Here is a 15,498-nt window from a genome sequence, read left to right on the forward strand (position 1 = left end):
ACAGGTAGGAGTTTCCCCGTGCTATTTCTAGCCCCGCGTGTGTCTGTCTGCACAGATTGAAAGAAAAAAAAAAAAAAAAACACGCGCGGACGCCCCGAGGGCGCCGAGCCGCGGCCGCCCCCCCCCACCCCCCGCCGCCCTCCCCGCGGCTGGTGTTTACCAGCAATGGGCATGTGTCACTGCCTCAGATGTTTTCCAGCTCGCAAAGTCCCCGCTCTCCTCCGCCGGCTCCACCTCCGGGCCGGGGCCCGCCTCCCCCCCCGCCCGGCCCGGGGCCCTCCATCATATAAAGAAACTTCCCGGGGCAGCCGGCCCAGTCGCGCTGCGCCCCGTCCGAGGCAGCCGCCGGCCCCAGCCCGCTCCCAGCGCCGCCACAGAGGTAAGCGGCGGCCACCCCGGCCCCCCGGGTCCCCCCCGGTCCCCTGCTGCCACCCCCGGTCCCCCACTGCCACCCCCGGACCCCCGGTCCCCGGCCCCGGTGCGCCCCGACGGGTGGGCGCTGCGGGCACCGCGCCGTGAGCCCCCCGCTCCTCAGGTGCTGGTGGCACCGCGATTTCCTTCTTAAAAAAAATGTATTTTTTTCCCCCATTTTTTTTTTTCCTTTTCTTTATAACTTAAAGAAAATTAATCCCCGTCCCGTTTTGTGCTCCCGAGGTGAAGGCGTGCACCGCGCTTCTTGCTGCTCGGGGTAAAAGGGTGGGCTCCGTGCCGGGGGACGAGCACTTTTGGGGCGAGGAGCACTTTTTGGGGGGCTTTGCCCCGGCTCCTGCGGGCACGGTTTGGGGAGCCGCAGCCTCGGGGACCGCGCTGGGTGCCCGCGGGATGCTGCCACCTGAGGAGGGCTGTGAGGGATGCGGGGCTGCCTGCACATGCTGGCTGTGACTGTAAGGCAGCGACCCAAGGCAAGCTTTTGGGGGCACGACAACGTTTTTAGGTCGAGGGGACAAAGTTTGTGCCCGGTCCTCACCTGAGGAGCCCACGGCCGCACTGCGGGGCGAGTGCGGGCACCTCCGGGGCTGCCCGCGGTGGGACACGGGGAATCTGGCCACCCCTTGGGATCTTCCCACTTTTCGGGACTTGCAAAGTGTGGATCTGAAGGCTGTAATGCGTGCGTGTTGGGGGCAGTTGGAGGGGAGGTTTGCGTGGGATATCACGCGTTCAGATGTGATGTTACGGGAGCTACTTCGGTGTTACGGTGGAGCGCGGCGCAAAGCACAAGCGCACGCGGAGCCCTCCAGTTTGTGTGCGTGGGTCTGCCCTTGCATACGAGCTCTGTCATGTGCAAACGCACTTTTATGGTTTTATTTTATTTATTTTCTTTGGTTAAAAAATAAATTAAAAAAAAAAAAAGATGTAACTCAGAGCCGGACAGGGGTTTGTGCCTGAAGTCACTTGCACTGAGGGCTTCAGCCACCCGTGTATGCTCATGCAAAACAGCACCAGGCTGGGGGGGAGCCTGCAGTGGTGCCCGGGGAGGGGTGCGAGGGTCTCTGTCCCATTTGCTCACGCTTCCCGGGCCCTCTTGGCACGCTGCATCTGACCCCCTGGCTTTCCCTCAACCCGTCCCATCCCTCTCGCCCTCCTCCGCAGCCCCCCGAGAGCTGGTGCTTGGGTGCGCAGTGCGGTGGGCTCCGTGACGCACCCCGAAACCCCCCCACCCCACCCGACCGACGTGAGTGGCATGAACTTGGAGCCGGGCGAGTGCGGGATGAACTCGGTGAGCTGTGGCAACGGGAAACTCCGCCAGTGGCTGATCGACCAGATAGATAGCGGCAAGTACCCGGGGCTGGTGTGGGAGAACGACGAGAAGAGCATCTTCCGCATCCCCTGGAAGCACGCCGGCAAGCAGGACTACAACCGCGAGGAGGATGCTGCTCTCTTCAAGGTAGGGCTGCCTGCCCTCTCCCCCTTCCCCGTGTCAGAGCTAAGTGGGGCGGCAGCACGTCGATTGCCTCCACGTCCGTGCCGGGCACTGTTTTAACTTGCCACGCTGCTTTTTTTTCTCAGCCTGAACCTGTAGGGAGTAAATTCTTGCATGTATAAGCACAGACATATATGTTGTTGTAAGCGTTGTGAACTTTGTAACTTGTAGTTGATTCTTTTTCTTTCTTTTTTCTTTCTTTTTTCTTCTTTTTTTTTTTTTTTTTTCTTTTCTCCTTGCTCTTTTGATTACCTGAAATGTTTCCAGGCTTGGGCTCTTTTTAAAGGAAAGTTCAGAGAGGGCATTGATAAACCAGATCCCCCTACCTGGAAGACAAGATTAAGGTGTGCTTTGAACAAGAGCAATGACTTTGAAGAACTGGTGGAGAGGAGCCAGCTGGACATCTCAGATCCCTATAAAGTGTACAGAATAGTGCCAGAAGGAGCTAAAAAAGGTAAAACATCTTAAATACCCTGTGAACAGAGTGCAAAGATCTGTCTTATTGTAAGCACGTGAGGACTGAGGTGTGCTTGTCTGGAATGGCCACGCAGTCTTTTTAGGCGTAGGAGCCAAAGCGCAGGGCTCAGGTGCATCTTACTTTGACAACTCACGCAGGGGGCTCCGTCTGCGGGGGGGCTGCTGGCACCTGAGTCAGAGCACGGCAGGGGAGCCCTTGCAGAAGGTGCAGACAGGCTCCCTGCACGTGGAAAAAATAAATAAATCAACAACCCGAACCCATCCTGCTGGATGTAGGCTTTAAATACAGGGGGGAGCAGAAGTGTTTTGAGGCAGGCATTCGGTCGCTGCTGGGGGCCAGGGATGCTCAGCCTGCAGCTCCAGGCAGATGCCCCTGGTGCCAGGCAGGACTCGGAGGAGGCAGAGTTTTGGCAGGGTGCTGGAGGGTGTTGTGGTGAGGGCATCGTGGTTTTGGGGTTATGGGCAGTGCTTTTAGGGTTTGGTTCTGGGGAGCCCTGTGGGACAGGCTGGTGGCTGGAGCCACCTGTGAGGGAGGGCTGGGAACCCTTCCCCCAGCGGGCGCTGAAGCACATTTTGGTCCTCTGTTTGATCAAGGGCAGGTTGCATGGACTTGTCCTCAGTGCGCTGCTCTCAGATTTCCTTCAGATGTGGTTGATATCCTTTATTTTCGTTCCCTCTGCTGAACATAGGTGCAAAACAGATCAGCATGGAGGAGCAGCCGTTAATGATGAACCATCCCTTCCCAATAACGTCTCCTTACACTTCACTACCATCCCAGGTACGGCATCCATTGTGCGTTTGGTGCTGGGAGATCGGGCAGCATTGTTTTTGTGCTCTGCAGTCTGTCTTTCTTTGCTGGCCTGGCTCTCTTGAGTTCTCTCTGAGAAAAAGAAAACTTCATTATGAAAACTGAGAAATTGAGAAGCAACTTTCCTAATGTCATATGAGGCCACAGGGCAGTCGATTTCCTTTGGTGTTGTTTATCCCTGAGTAATAGCTCTTCTCTGTTCGGCGATAGATATTAGTGTACTGCCATCCTCTTGGAGCCAGAATGTAAGCACCCGATGAAGCATTGCTGTTCCAAGCAGACATTTACCAGCAATGCTTTGACTGCCTTTTGTTATTCCACCCGGCTTGTTATTTACACCAGTGGTGAGAAGTTCATTTGAAAGCCTCATTGGTGGCGGTGGCGAAGTGCCATTCATGTAGCCTGTGCAATGCTCAGACCTCCGCGAGCTTTGGCAGGGCAAATAATGCCAGGGAGCTGAGCTGTGAAAGCTGATGCAACACACAGCATCACTTCTGACAGCTGCCGGGTAAAAGAATATCTCGTTAAATTGAATAGGTACCGAACTACATGGTGCCCCATGAGCGCAACTGGAGAGAATTCGCCCCGGAGCAGCCGCACCCCGATATTCCCTACCAGTGCGCCAGCGTCCCCTTCACAGCTCGCGGTCACCACTGGCAGGCGCCCGGCTGTGAAAATGGTAAGACATCCATCCCACTCGGTGCTGATGGCTGGAAGGGAGGACGCACGGCCACCCAGAAGAACTGCAGGGTTCGCGTTTCCCATTCACGGCTTTCAGTGGCGTTAACAGAAGTGCCCATCCAGGAGCATGGGGCTTCCTTCGGGGGGGACCCTCACCCACCTTTGCCCTCTCCTTTACATTTGCTGCCAGTGTAGGAGCCGTGTGTGGGCTGCACAGTGCTCTGAGCTGATGCTCAAAAGGCAGCCCCCAAAAGTCCCGAGCTGTCCTGAAAGCCCTGAGCAGTAAGAAGGGAACCAGCCCCCCAAGCTCCCCAGATGGGAGCTTGTGTTCTTCAGCTTCGCTTCCTGATTTCGGGCCTTTTGAGGCACACATTAGTGAGGTTTTTCCCTCTAGCCCTGTGGAGTGGAATGGTATTATTCTCCCAAGAGGGAAGCTGAAATTATGGCTTCTTTTTAGTACTGTGACGATGGGACAACTTGTCATGGATTGAGTATCTCCTGGGGCTGGCACAGCAGAAACAGAATAAAGGGACGTTCCCTTCCCCGAAGATCTTACAGGATTAGGGCCCAGCATAATCATAGCTTTCCAAGCTCTGCATCCTTAGAAAGAATCCTGAATAGTCAAAATTGGCAACGCTGAAGTCTGCAGGGGTTAAAACACAGGAGAAAGAAAGGGAGCCGTGTGTCATTGGTACTTGCAGGACAGCTCACCTGGGCAGATGGGCATTTGCTTGATGAGGAGAAGGAGATGGCTCAGAAGGGCAGACAGGGATGGGAATTGAGGAGGGACTTCTGAGAGCAGAAACTGTCAGGGGACAGATCTCTGGAGGCTTCCGTGCAGAGAAATAAACTTCTTATTCTCTACGTCTGCTGAATAGTAACTGCTCAGTGCACTGCAACTTTTGCTGCTGGTGTTAGAATTGTTAAGCCAAATCATTTGCTTTTAGTTGAGCTGTTTGCTAATAATAATGGACCTATCAAGCAGAATAAACAGTGCCCCAGAATACATCCCCTGCAGCTGTTAAGCACACACGTGGCCACTTTGCTGTTTTTGGAGGCAGCGGTTAGTGGCTGGTGCTGGGTTTGTCACTGGGCTCCAAGGCTTGTCCGGAGGTGTGGGGGTTTTGTGCCTGCATCGCTCCAGCTCCTGATCGTGGTGGGTTCCACCATGGGGAAGGGTAGTGCGTGCTTGTCTGCAAGGCACTTGCATCATCCTCCAGAGACTCTTACTGACATTAAGAAACCGAGGAAAACATCAATTGCCCATATGATAATCTATGTACTGAAAGGCATCTCTTGGACTACGAGTAGTCCTGGTAATAAGAACCCAATAATCTCCTCCTGCACAATTTTCTTTCCCAACTTTCACAGCAGTGCTAATTCCAGCTTTGTTGTTATACCTGTCTCTAATAAAATTCCTTAGACTGAATGGATTGTTTATGCCGGCAGCTTTTAAGAGCACTGTGGTCTAGTTAATAATACAAGTTATTTCTATAACAGAATAACAGATTCTTGTTAGGTAAGGAAAAAGTAAAAAGGGTAGTACTGCTATGCTGAAGGAGTATTTCTCAGGGACCCAAATAGAAATATAGTCCAGATAACATCTCAAGAGATTTGTAGAGTTGGCATATTCAAAAAATGGGAAATAAAACTGTGTTAAGAAGGAGGGGGAAGAGAGAGAGTTCCTGGTGGGGCCCAGAAAAACACTCACTTTTGCAAAGCTGTGATCTCTGCCCAAGCTTTTCTCTTAGGGTTTAGGTAGCTGACACTGACTTTTGTTTGTGAAACAGGTTGTCAGGTGACAGGAACCTTTTATGCTTGCGCCCCTCCCGAGTCCCAGACTCCTGGCATCCCGATTGAGCCAAGCATAAGGTCTGGTGAAGCCCTCGCCCTGTCAGGTAAGGTCTGCAACCCCCTGGGGTCTATGGGGAGCCTGACAAGGGGGTCCCACTCCTGACTTGCCCTGACACTGATGAAATAAATAAATAATAATAATAATAATAAACAATAAAGCACCCTTTTCAGTGAATGAATTTGGTAATTTGGTGTATGGGCTTAAGCCTCTGTTTGCCAGGATGTTGAAACACTTGTAGGCTTTCCCAGGGGAGTTTGGAAATGTTGAAAGGGTCAGGAATGATGAGCTCGGTTTTTATCAGGGAGGAGCCCCACAAAGACTGGCATTTTCTGGGCACCTTGCTGTGCTCAGGCTGGTGCCGCAAGGCTTTGCTCCATCTTATTATTCGTGGTAAATAAAGGCCTTTGGGAAAGAAGAAGGGAGGAGCTGTCTCAGACAGGTTTGCAGACATCCAGATGCCAGGGGACTTTCTAAATAACTCTAGGAAAAGATGCAGGAATGTATTTTTCACAGAGGTAGTGGATAAACCTATGACACGATGCCTGACATGTTTCTTGATTAATCTGAATCAGGGTCTTGTGTGTATATATACATACACACACACATATATATATGTACGTGTGTATACATAGGTATATATATACCCATATATTCAGTGCTGTGTGAGCACTTAGCAGGCAGCCAAGCTGACCGAATGGCCATCTGAAAGTGAGGTTTGGGATTTCAGGTACAGCCCTGCTGGAGCCGAAGCCAGCAGCTGCTTCTCTTCAGGCAGCTAAGTGCAAGTTTGCAGGTCCCCTGTGCAGGAGCCTCTTTTATGCAAAATCTGGGGAGAAACGCAGCTACTTCCTGATTAAATCTGAGGAAGTGCACTGAGCCAGTGGGTTTAATTGTGATGTGAGCCTGGAAAATGTGACAAACAACAACTTTTCTCATGCAAGCTTTTCCTGTTAAATAGGAACAAGAGGTTTGCTGGGCATTAATTCCTCCTGAATTCCCACACCAGTAACCCTACTTAATAAAATGAGAGGGCATTAATGTTAACGTGGCCCAGATACTTTAGTATTTGTTTTCTTTATATGATTTTTGCTAATGTGAGCATGTCTTTTGGGTGGTGGTGACTGTCTGTAGTTACAGAAGTACAGAAGTCTCATGGAAATACGTCTCTTGGCCTTAATACAACTCTGAAGCATAAAACATTCATACAAATATATCATGGTGACTCTTTTTATTTTTCTTCTTGTAGATTGTCGACTCCACATCTGCTTATATTACCGTGAAATACTGGTAAAGGAGGTGACAACAACTAGTCCTGAAGGCTGTAGGATATCCCAGGGCCAAAGTTACGAGGTCAGCAGCCTGGAGCAAGTCATCTTCCCTTATCCAGAGGATAACGGCCAGAGGAAGAACATAGAAAAGCTACTGAGCCACTTGGAGCGGGGAGTAATACTGTGGATGGCGCCTGATGGCCTCTACGCTAAGAGACTTTGCCAAAGCAGGATCTACTGGGACGGGCCTCTGGCGCTCTGCAGTGACCGACCCAACAAGCTGGAGCGGGATCAAACATGCAAGCTCTTTGATACTCAGCAGTTTCTAGCAGGTAATTCCCTCCGTGGCTTTGGTATCCTTTCTGGAGAGGTCACCCACTCACTCTCCCTGTCAGCTGTATGGGAGTGCTCTTTTTATGTTAGGAATTACCCCACACTGCTATTTAAGCTATCATAGCCAAGGAGCAGTTGTCTTGTGAACAATTCTGCTCTCCATGCACATGCAGTGCCCCTGCACAAACAGGCAGGACTGACCCCCAAACCCCATCGTGAGGAGGAACCTAACAAAATAGTGTTTCCGAATGCTGGGTGGCAGAGGAAAGCAGGTCCTGGCCTTGGATCTGCTCCTGTTAAGTTCTGGGTAGCCCTGAGATCTGCAGTCACGCTGCTCTCAACCTGACCCGGAAATCTGGTGTAGGGTATTCAAACACTGGCATGGATTTCAGCAGAAAGCTGCCTTTTCTGTCTGCATCCTGTCCCACTTGTACCCTCTCCATTGCTCTATAAGGTCTCACTTTTCTCAGGGCACTTGTGAGCAGCAGTACAGGGGGAGCAACAGCACGGGTCGGGTCTGTCCTTTCTCCTTGCAGCCCTAAAGCCTCTGTCCCACTTTGAGAACTCCTGGGCAGTTTCCCCACCTGGAGAAACTGGTGGGAGCCTGGCGTTGCCTGGACATCAGCGGGCAACTTGGGCAGCAGGAGTGCACGTGGCCCCTTGTTGGAGAAGTGTGGCCTGGCTGCAGGTGAACTGCGTGGCTGCCCACTGGAACAGGGCATCTGCACTGGCAGGAGGCTCTTAGAGGAAAAACGCCTTCCAAAAAAAAAAAAAAAATAATAATAATAATAAAACAAACAAACAAACAACAAGCCCAAAGCACCAGCTTCTGCACACTTTATATTCCAGGGTTGAGGCACCATCCTAGCAAAATGGCCAAGCAGGAAATGCGTATAAAGAGAGAGATCTCATATGGATATGAAAATTGACAGTTAGAAAAGGGGAATTTGAGGTCAGGGTACTGGCTTGCACTTCAATCACATGCTAATTTAAAGACACATAATTCTGCCTGTGATGATGGTTTTGGAAATCCCTTTCCCTTTTCTCAGATGGTTTTTCAGATGTACTCTGGGTTCGTCCAGACGGTTGACAGTACATCTCTTTTTAGAAGCCTAACCCCAAAGATAAGTTAAAAAAATAGGTATTTTTCCCCCTCCTAAATTACTTATGCACCAGTGCCTGTGCAAACCCAAGCACGTGGTTGTAGCCATAGTCTGCGGTGTGTGCAAAGTGAGGTTTTGCATGCGTTGATGCTCAGCTAGGTTTGTAAGTGACTTCTCATGGGCATATCCTATCTGCAAGTCAGTTGAAATTACTGGGGTCCCAGGCTACAGGCTTAGGATTTCCCTCCTTGGGAAATTGTTCCTTCCTTGGGAAGAGACACAGGAGGCTACTACCAGGAGAGGTAGTACAGGGAGCAGAGAAAGGTCTCTGAAGAGCACTGTGTGATAAATGCAGTAGACCAGGGCCAGGGGAAGGGTGGGAGGATGCAGAAGGAAGATTTGGGAGCATGGTGATGGCAGCTGAAGGAGGGCTGGCTCGCCAGAAGGCCAAGAAGCAGGAGCTGGATCATCAGGACTGAGGGGTGGTCTTGGGAAGCGTGGTGGGACTGCAGCACGGGGAGGCACCTGGGCACGGAAAGGCAGACGAAGCAGGTGGAGGGCTTTGGAGAAATGCAAGGCCAACCTCCATCATGAGTAAAACGGGGGGAAGAGAAAGATGGGAGGAGTTCTCCATTAGCAGCGCTGAGTTGGATGGGCCATGGGTGGATCGTCCTGCCCTGTCCTGTGGGAAGCAGGGCCCCATGGAAAATCACTCCTCTCTCCTCACATATCACCAGAAGGCTCACAGCACTTTCAGGTGTTTTGATGTGTTTTAAGTGAACTGTCCATTATTTTTCTCTCCAAGTAAGAGCAGTATTCCCAAGCTAGGGCTGGGGCGCTGTTGGGGCAGCTGCTGAATTCATACCTTGCTCTGAACAGCTTGCAGTCAGAGTAGAAATGGCAGGTGTGTAGCAAAGGAAATGCTGCACTTGTCATGCCAGGTTCAAAGACTCCTTTCCCTATAGAGCAGGGAGTACTTCTTTATAAGACCTTGGTTTCAATATTAATTGCCTTTGCAACTTTTCTGCAGAAAGCACAAACTGGGCTATAAATTAAAATGAACTCTTTATTGATCAGCTATGTAGAAATAATTCACATAAAGCAGATTTTAAGGAGGATTTTGTATTAGATGCAGTTTTCTGTTTTGTGGAAGGAAATAGTTTCTAAAACACAACACAGTGATTTTGATCTCTCTTATAAAAGCCTCCCTAGCTCTCTGTTGGTGGTGACACTTTGGCTGTTGGTGTAATGCTAGGATTTGATCTTTTGCCTTTATACAAGGTGTGGATTAGTGAAGAGAGTACAGGCAGGCAGAAGACACAATCTCCTTTGCTGGCTTGGTGCATGGTTTAAATAAGATCCTGTGCCTCCCTGTCCACCACACGGAACAGTGGTGCCAGTGGCTCCATGACGGTGTCTAGGCGAGGTTGAATTTGTGCCTGGCAGCACTTTGGCTCTGCCAAGCCATTGGTTTCAGTGCTGCTGTTGGACGTCCTCTTGAGTGGGTCCAGGCTACCTCTGGCATCTGCTCCAGGAGGTTCTGCTGCCGAGGCCAAATAAAATTATTTGTTGGAAGACATCCCGGTTTGTGCATACGAGATGAGTTATGAGGCAAGGCAAGCAGGAAGATTGCAGTGTTACAACGAGCTTCTCCTGATCTGCAGGAAAGGCTTCAAACTCAGTTTCTTCTCCTTGACCTCTTGTCTTTCTCCTGACCTCTCTCGTCCTCCCCTGGAGTTACTTCACTCTCTCCCACTCAGCCATCCACAAAGCCTTCTTAACAGCCCTTTCTCTCTTCCCAGAGCTTCAAGCCTTTGCTCACCATGGACGTCCACTGCCCAGATACCAGGTTGCTCTGTGTTTTGGGGAGGAATTTCCGGATCCACAGAGGCAGCGGAAACTAATTACAGCCCATGTAAGTAGGACTTGTGCCTTTGCTGAACGAAACGTGTTCCTTGGAGGATATGAATCTGCCAGACAGGCTTTTCTGCCTTCTGAGGGAGGTGATAAATTCTTGACAATGCAGGACCATCAAGACTGGGGTTGAGTCCCCAGATCTGCCAAGGGCTACCTGGTGGCCAGAGGGCTCAGAGCACCCAATTTCCCCCTCTGTAAAGCATTAAGGGTGATCGCGATCTCTTTCACAAAGCCCTTCAGGGCCTAAAGGGCACCCTGGAAGAGCTGGGCAGGGCTGTTATTGCAGGCCCCATGGTGCTGCCAAGCCAGTGCAGGACACAGTGCTTTCACAGCTACTGCACCTAGGGGTGCTCCAGAGGCCCAGCCTGCATCTCAGAGACCTCAGCACCGAGCCTGATGCAGGGACTGCCTGTGCAGCTCCAGCATGGGGGTAGCTGGCGAGCTCCTGAACTGACTGACCACAGTTCGCACACACTCAAAGCTCGTGTTTCAGGATGCTGTCTCACAGAGGGTGATGATAGAGACTGAGACCAGGTACTTTCTAAATGGCCCGTAAAAACCACAAGAGAGAGAATGATGCACACGCTAGAGGTAGGGCTTAGCTTAGTGCATCTTTGGGAAGAAAACTGGTGTCTGTTTTAATCTTTCAAAAGCCCCTGGGTAGCAAGGGTCCCTAGTCAGGCTTGTGTCATAAACCTGGCCTCTTAGCTGTGCAGCTTCTGTACTGCCACACTGCTGCTTAGTAGCTGTTCAGAGCAGAAGGTGGGAAGCTTACAAACCTGTCCTGAGCTGGTGAGGGTAGTGCTCCATCCCTGTTTCTCCTCAAACTCTTTGCCATTTTGGCTTTCCAGCTTCCCTTTCTAGATCCCCCTTCCCAGCCCCTCCTCCATCTCCTGCCCCACCAAGTTCCTTGGGAATCTCCTGCCCTTTCAGGAGCTTTGCTTTCCCGTTACTGGTTGTTCCTCACCCTGCTCAGCTTCTCAGGCTGTCCCACCTTGTGGAGATGCTTCAGTGCAGAGCTCCCTGCCCAATCTGTCCCTGTCTGCTGGGCTGACCCGCAGCAAGTGTATTTTTCCACACGATTGGTGCCCGTGTCCTAATGCGGAGGAGCTGGCTGACTGGGAGAAGAGGGCTGTGTTGAAAAGTCTGCCAAGGCATCCAGTCCTGGAGAGTAAAGTTCAGGTTTTAGTGCTTAGTGTGCAAGCTAAATATTCCAACTGGTGCTCTAAGGCCTGGAGGGAATAGTGGTTTCTGAGCAGGCAGACGTGAAGGCAGTGTTAAATCATACAAATCCCTCCTGGCGGTGATCACTGGCTGAACAGATTCTTCAACAGAGCTTGAGGGGAAAAAAAATAAGAGTCACCTCGCAGTTAGATTGAAGTCTAATTCAAAAGGCAGTGATTTTGTGACATACCTAAGCACACCTGAGAGCTCCAGCATTTCAATCTAAGTCCTCAGAGTTCTTGAGAACAAAGATGAGTAGCCACAGACATGTCTGGGCTCTAGGCATCGCTCATGGGTGCAATTCCAGTACCCCATTTGTGTCACTGGTAACGTGCACCATAAGGTGTGTGTGCAGGTAAGGGGTGTGTGCGATTAGCAGAGCTCTTGTCATCAGAGCAGGCAAACCCTGTCTTAAAAGAGATGTTAGTGGGAACAGGGAAGTTGTTTTCCCATTCAGGTAAGCAGAACCGTTTTGTCCTGCCCTGTTTTTTAATTTAAAAGCGCTTTAGATAACTAACATGAGGAAGATGAAATTTTGTCACGTGTCTGATTAACATTTTGTCTGTTCTTAAGGTTGAACCAATGTTTGCCAGGCAGCTGTATTACTTTGCTCAACAAAACAGTGGACATCTTCTGAGAGGCTATGATTTGCCAGAACTTGTGACTAGTCCAGAGGATTATCACAGATCTATTCGCCATTCCTCTATTCAAGAATAAGATCCTGAGAATGAGTGTTTTTAAAGGCACTGTAAAGATTGTGCAGAGTGGAGGAGCAGATCTGGATAGCAATTTGGAGATCCAAATCACAGCTGGATGTGTTCAGGGGAATCAAGGGTTCAATGATAGGAAAGTGAACTGGGACAACTATATTGTATGATACAAATGACGGGTCTTCAACGTTTGGATGCTACATCTCACATAGATTCCACTGTTGCTGGGAATAACTCAAAACTGACGAAATGATTGCTATGTTTACGTTTGCTTAATGTTCTCCTTGGGTTTTGAGGACTGACGCTTACTGAAGACTTAAATGCAGAGTTTACACTGTTACATTTGCAGGGCTATTTATTTTGGATTACTGATCTCAGGGAAGGTACATAAATTTGCGGTGTTCCCAGTTTTAAACTGTAGCTACTATAGGTGGGTAGCGAACGTAGACGGTTTATCGAGAATAGCTATAAATGTAAGTGGTTATAAATTTAGACTGGTAGGTGTGACGCCTATATTCCTGTGTAGAATTTTTTAAAAACAATGCAAATCTTCAGAGACCTATTTTTTTAATGCCTGACTGACATTTTTCCTTACGATGAATTTTATTGCTGCCACTGTTGTTATTGGATTAGGCCCCGTAATAGCAGTTCCTAAGGTGATGAATTGATGGTACTGTGTTGGAAAAGTGACCGCTTAACCCACATTACCTGTGCATTTAGTGAATTAACCACTAAAATTCTAGAGTCACGGAGAGCAGGTTTGAAAAGAAATTACATGTTTTTCTTCTAATTGTAAGCTACTATGCATTATATATATATATATGCATTAGAATTAAGCTGGCAGACTTTGAGAAGAGCGCAGAAGTGGTCCTGCTAGCCTTTGTTCATGTGGCGTGCAGGAGCCAGGCTGAAGTAGCCACCACTTCTGGCTTGCACCGAGCCAAACTCTGCTCTTCGTGTGCACTCACAGCTTCCTTCCATTGGTACTGAAATGAATGTGGAGGGAGAGTTCGAGCAGAGCAGAACTTAGCCTCTCATACTAAGGCAGTCAAGGAAATACTTGTTTTAACTTTCATTTTCAAAAACTTCACAGAAGTATCATTTCATGCAATTTGCAGCTTTTCGTGCTAGGGTGCCATTATAAAGATGAAGCGAAGGTGTCTGTGGGGTCTGCATGGCAGTGAAACTTCCTCGCTGTTATGCTGGAGATCAGACTATGTGATCTCCCTGGTTTCAGCTCCAGAACATGACCTCCCTGTGATTAACATACATACTTCACTTGAATTTCTAAATGAGGAAGAAAAAAAAATGGTACTTGGTCTGGCAGCAGACTTGTTTTCTAGGGACTTGTGATTTATACATCTTAGAGATGCATACTCTTTTGGGATATATTATCCCCCTCCTGCTCCACAGTGCCAAGCAGAACCAATCAATCATTTTTACTTTTGTGTTCTTTGTTACCTGAAGTGTTTTCCTCGCTATAAGATTTTTGTAGGGGAGACCTCTTTCATAGACATTAAAAGCACTGTTTTAGGGGACCTTCAGAGCTTCTGCATATGCTTTTTGCCTGTGCATACATTTTACTGAAAGGGCCTTCTGTGTTCAAACTGAACTGGTACAATACGATATTTGATGTGTTTTTCACTTTTTTCTAGTGGTCGTTGCTTCATATGCTCATTGCTTCAGCTCACATCTTAGAATAAAGTCCTTATTCCCTACCAATGTGATTTGTATGTGTTGTTTTCAGTAGTGGGGCAAATCTAATGGGCTCAGTACTGCACTGCTAACCTGGGCAACACTGCTGGCTGAGTCAATGGGGAATCTGTTTTAAGCTAAAAGGGCAGGGAAAGGTCAAAAGGTAAGGATTTTTTATTTTTATTTTTATTTACTTGTGAAAATGTCTGCCATACCAGCTCAGCAAGTGAGAAAAGAGCATGGAGGGTGCCCTTTGGCTCGTGCCCCCGGGCTCAGCCCAGCACCCTGACCTGCTCTGATGAAACTTTATGAGGTTTGTGAAGTGTCAGAAGGGGAGCATCTTTCTCTTTATGTGGAGCATTGAGGTGCATTATCATTTCTGCCTTTGGAATGAGCTTTTCATTATTTTCCTCGAAGAAGCACAATTCAAAATCGGCTGTGAAGAGGAAGGGCGAAGAATGCTGTCCAGCTCCCAGCCAAGCACAACTTGCTCAGTTTTAGTGGTTAGATCCAGGCAAAAGGCTTACTGTAAGTAAGCAAAGGGTCTGAGGGCTGGGACAGGGGAGGATGGAAGAAAAATCAAAGTGTTGATTATTTTGCATGTGCGGACTTTTAAGGTGTGCTTGACTTTTGGAACAATCTTTTCAAAATAACTAATGGATGCGTAAAGTGGAAAAAAAAAAGCAAACAAGAAAAACCCTGAAAACATTTTCTCCTTTTAGTATCTTTCTACAGTCACTACGTGAAAACATTTGAAGTACTTCCTACTTCTGTTAACTTCTGTTTATAGTTTCTGAGGTCTACTTCCTTCCTGTTATGATTTCAGTGGCGTTATAAATGACATGCTTTACTCCTGTCAACACCGAAGGCATAGCTGGTGTTTTTCAAACAATTTCAGTGTGTGATTTGTCTCAGCATTGGTTTTTCTTATTTTAATACGGCCACAGTTGGAGCTGCTTCGTGAAAAGTTTCCTGCCGGAGTTCTGCAGCTGAAGTACGTGTCTCCAAAACTTGGTTCTGCTAAGTGGTTTTGCTCACTACTGTAAACTGTGTGAGCCTTAACGGGATTGTAGGTTAACCAGAAAGGAGGAGATGTATTTTAAGCCGAAATACAACGTAACAGGCTTTGTGGAAAAAACACAGGATTCACGTGAAAACCCCCGTGGCCTTTCAGGCGGGCATATGCTGTTTACATCAGCGTTTGTCAGCAGCGTGGAGGTGGGGAAACACCACCTTCGCGGAGAGCTTTCAGGAAAAAGCAGCATTTTCTCTTGCATGCTCTCAGATCATTGTCTGTGTGTACATGCAGAGAGGCAGAGGGAGAGAGAGTACTTATTAAAAAAAAAAAAAAAAAAAGAGCAGAGTAGACTAGTTTGAAACAATCGTAGTATCTTATTTCCCAGGCAGAGTTATACATCAAGATCATTTGAACCGGGACGGCATGATTTTAGAGATTGCTAGGGTGTTTTTTATCTGAATGCAGAGGCTGCTGTGGCTCATGGGGCT

The 15,498-nt window shown here is 48.8% G+C and overlaps 1 protein-coding gene across 1 annotated transcript; it reads left to right on the forward strand.

Moving 5' to 3' along the window:
• The first annotated feature begins 236 nt into the window (after nucleotides 1–236).
• IRF4 (interferon regulatory factor 4) lies at nucleotides 237–14,019 on the forward strand. Its single transcript, XM_038175291.2, has 9 exons — nucleotides 237–379; nucleotides 1,591–1,885; nucleotides 2,189–2,375; nucleotides 3,088–3,176; nucleotides 3,744–3,885; nucleotides 5,678–5,785; nucleotides 6,989–7,342; nucleotides 10,249–10,361; nucleotides 12,161–14,019. The coding sequence occupies exons 2-9, from the start codon at nucleotides 1,682–1,684 to the stop codon at nucleotides 12,302–12,304; spliced, it is 1,341 nt and encodes a 446-aa protein (XP_038031219.1). The 5' UTR covers nucleotides 237–379; nucleotides 1,591–1,681; the 3' UTR covers nucleotides 12,305–14,019.
• The last annotated feature ends 1,479 nt before the right edge of the window (nucleotides 14,020–15,498 follow it).

The sequence above is a fragment of the Anas platyrhynchos genome, chromosome 2, assembly GCF_047663525.1.
Source record: "Anas platyrhynchos isolate ZD024472 breed Pekin duck chromosome 2, IASCAAS_PekinDuck_T2T, whole genome shotgun sequence".
Taxonomy (NCBI): Eukaryota; Metazoa; Chordata; class Aves; order Anseriformes; family Anatidae; genus Anas; species Anas platyrhynchos.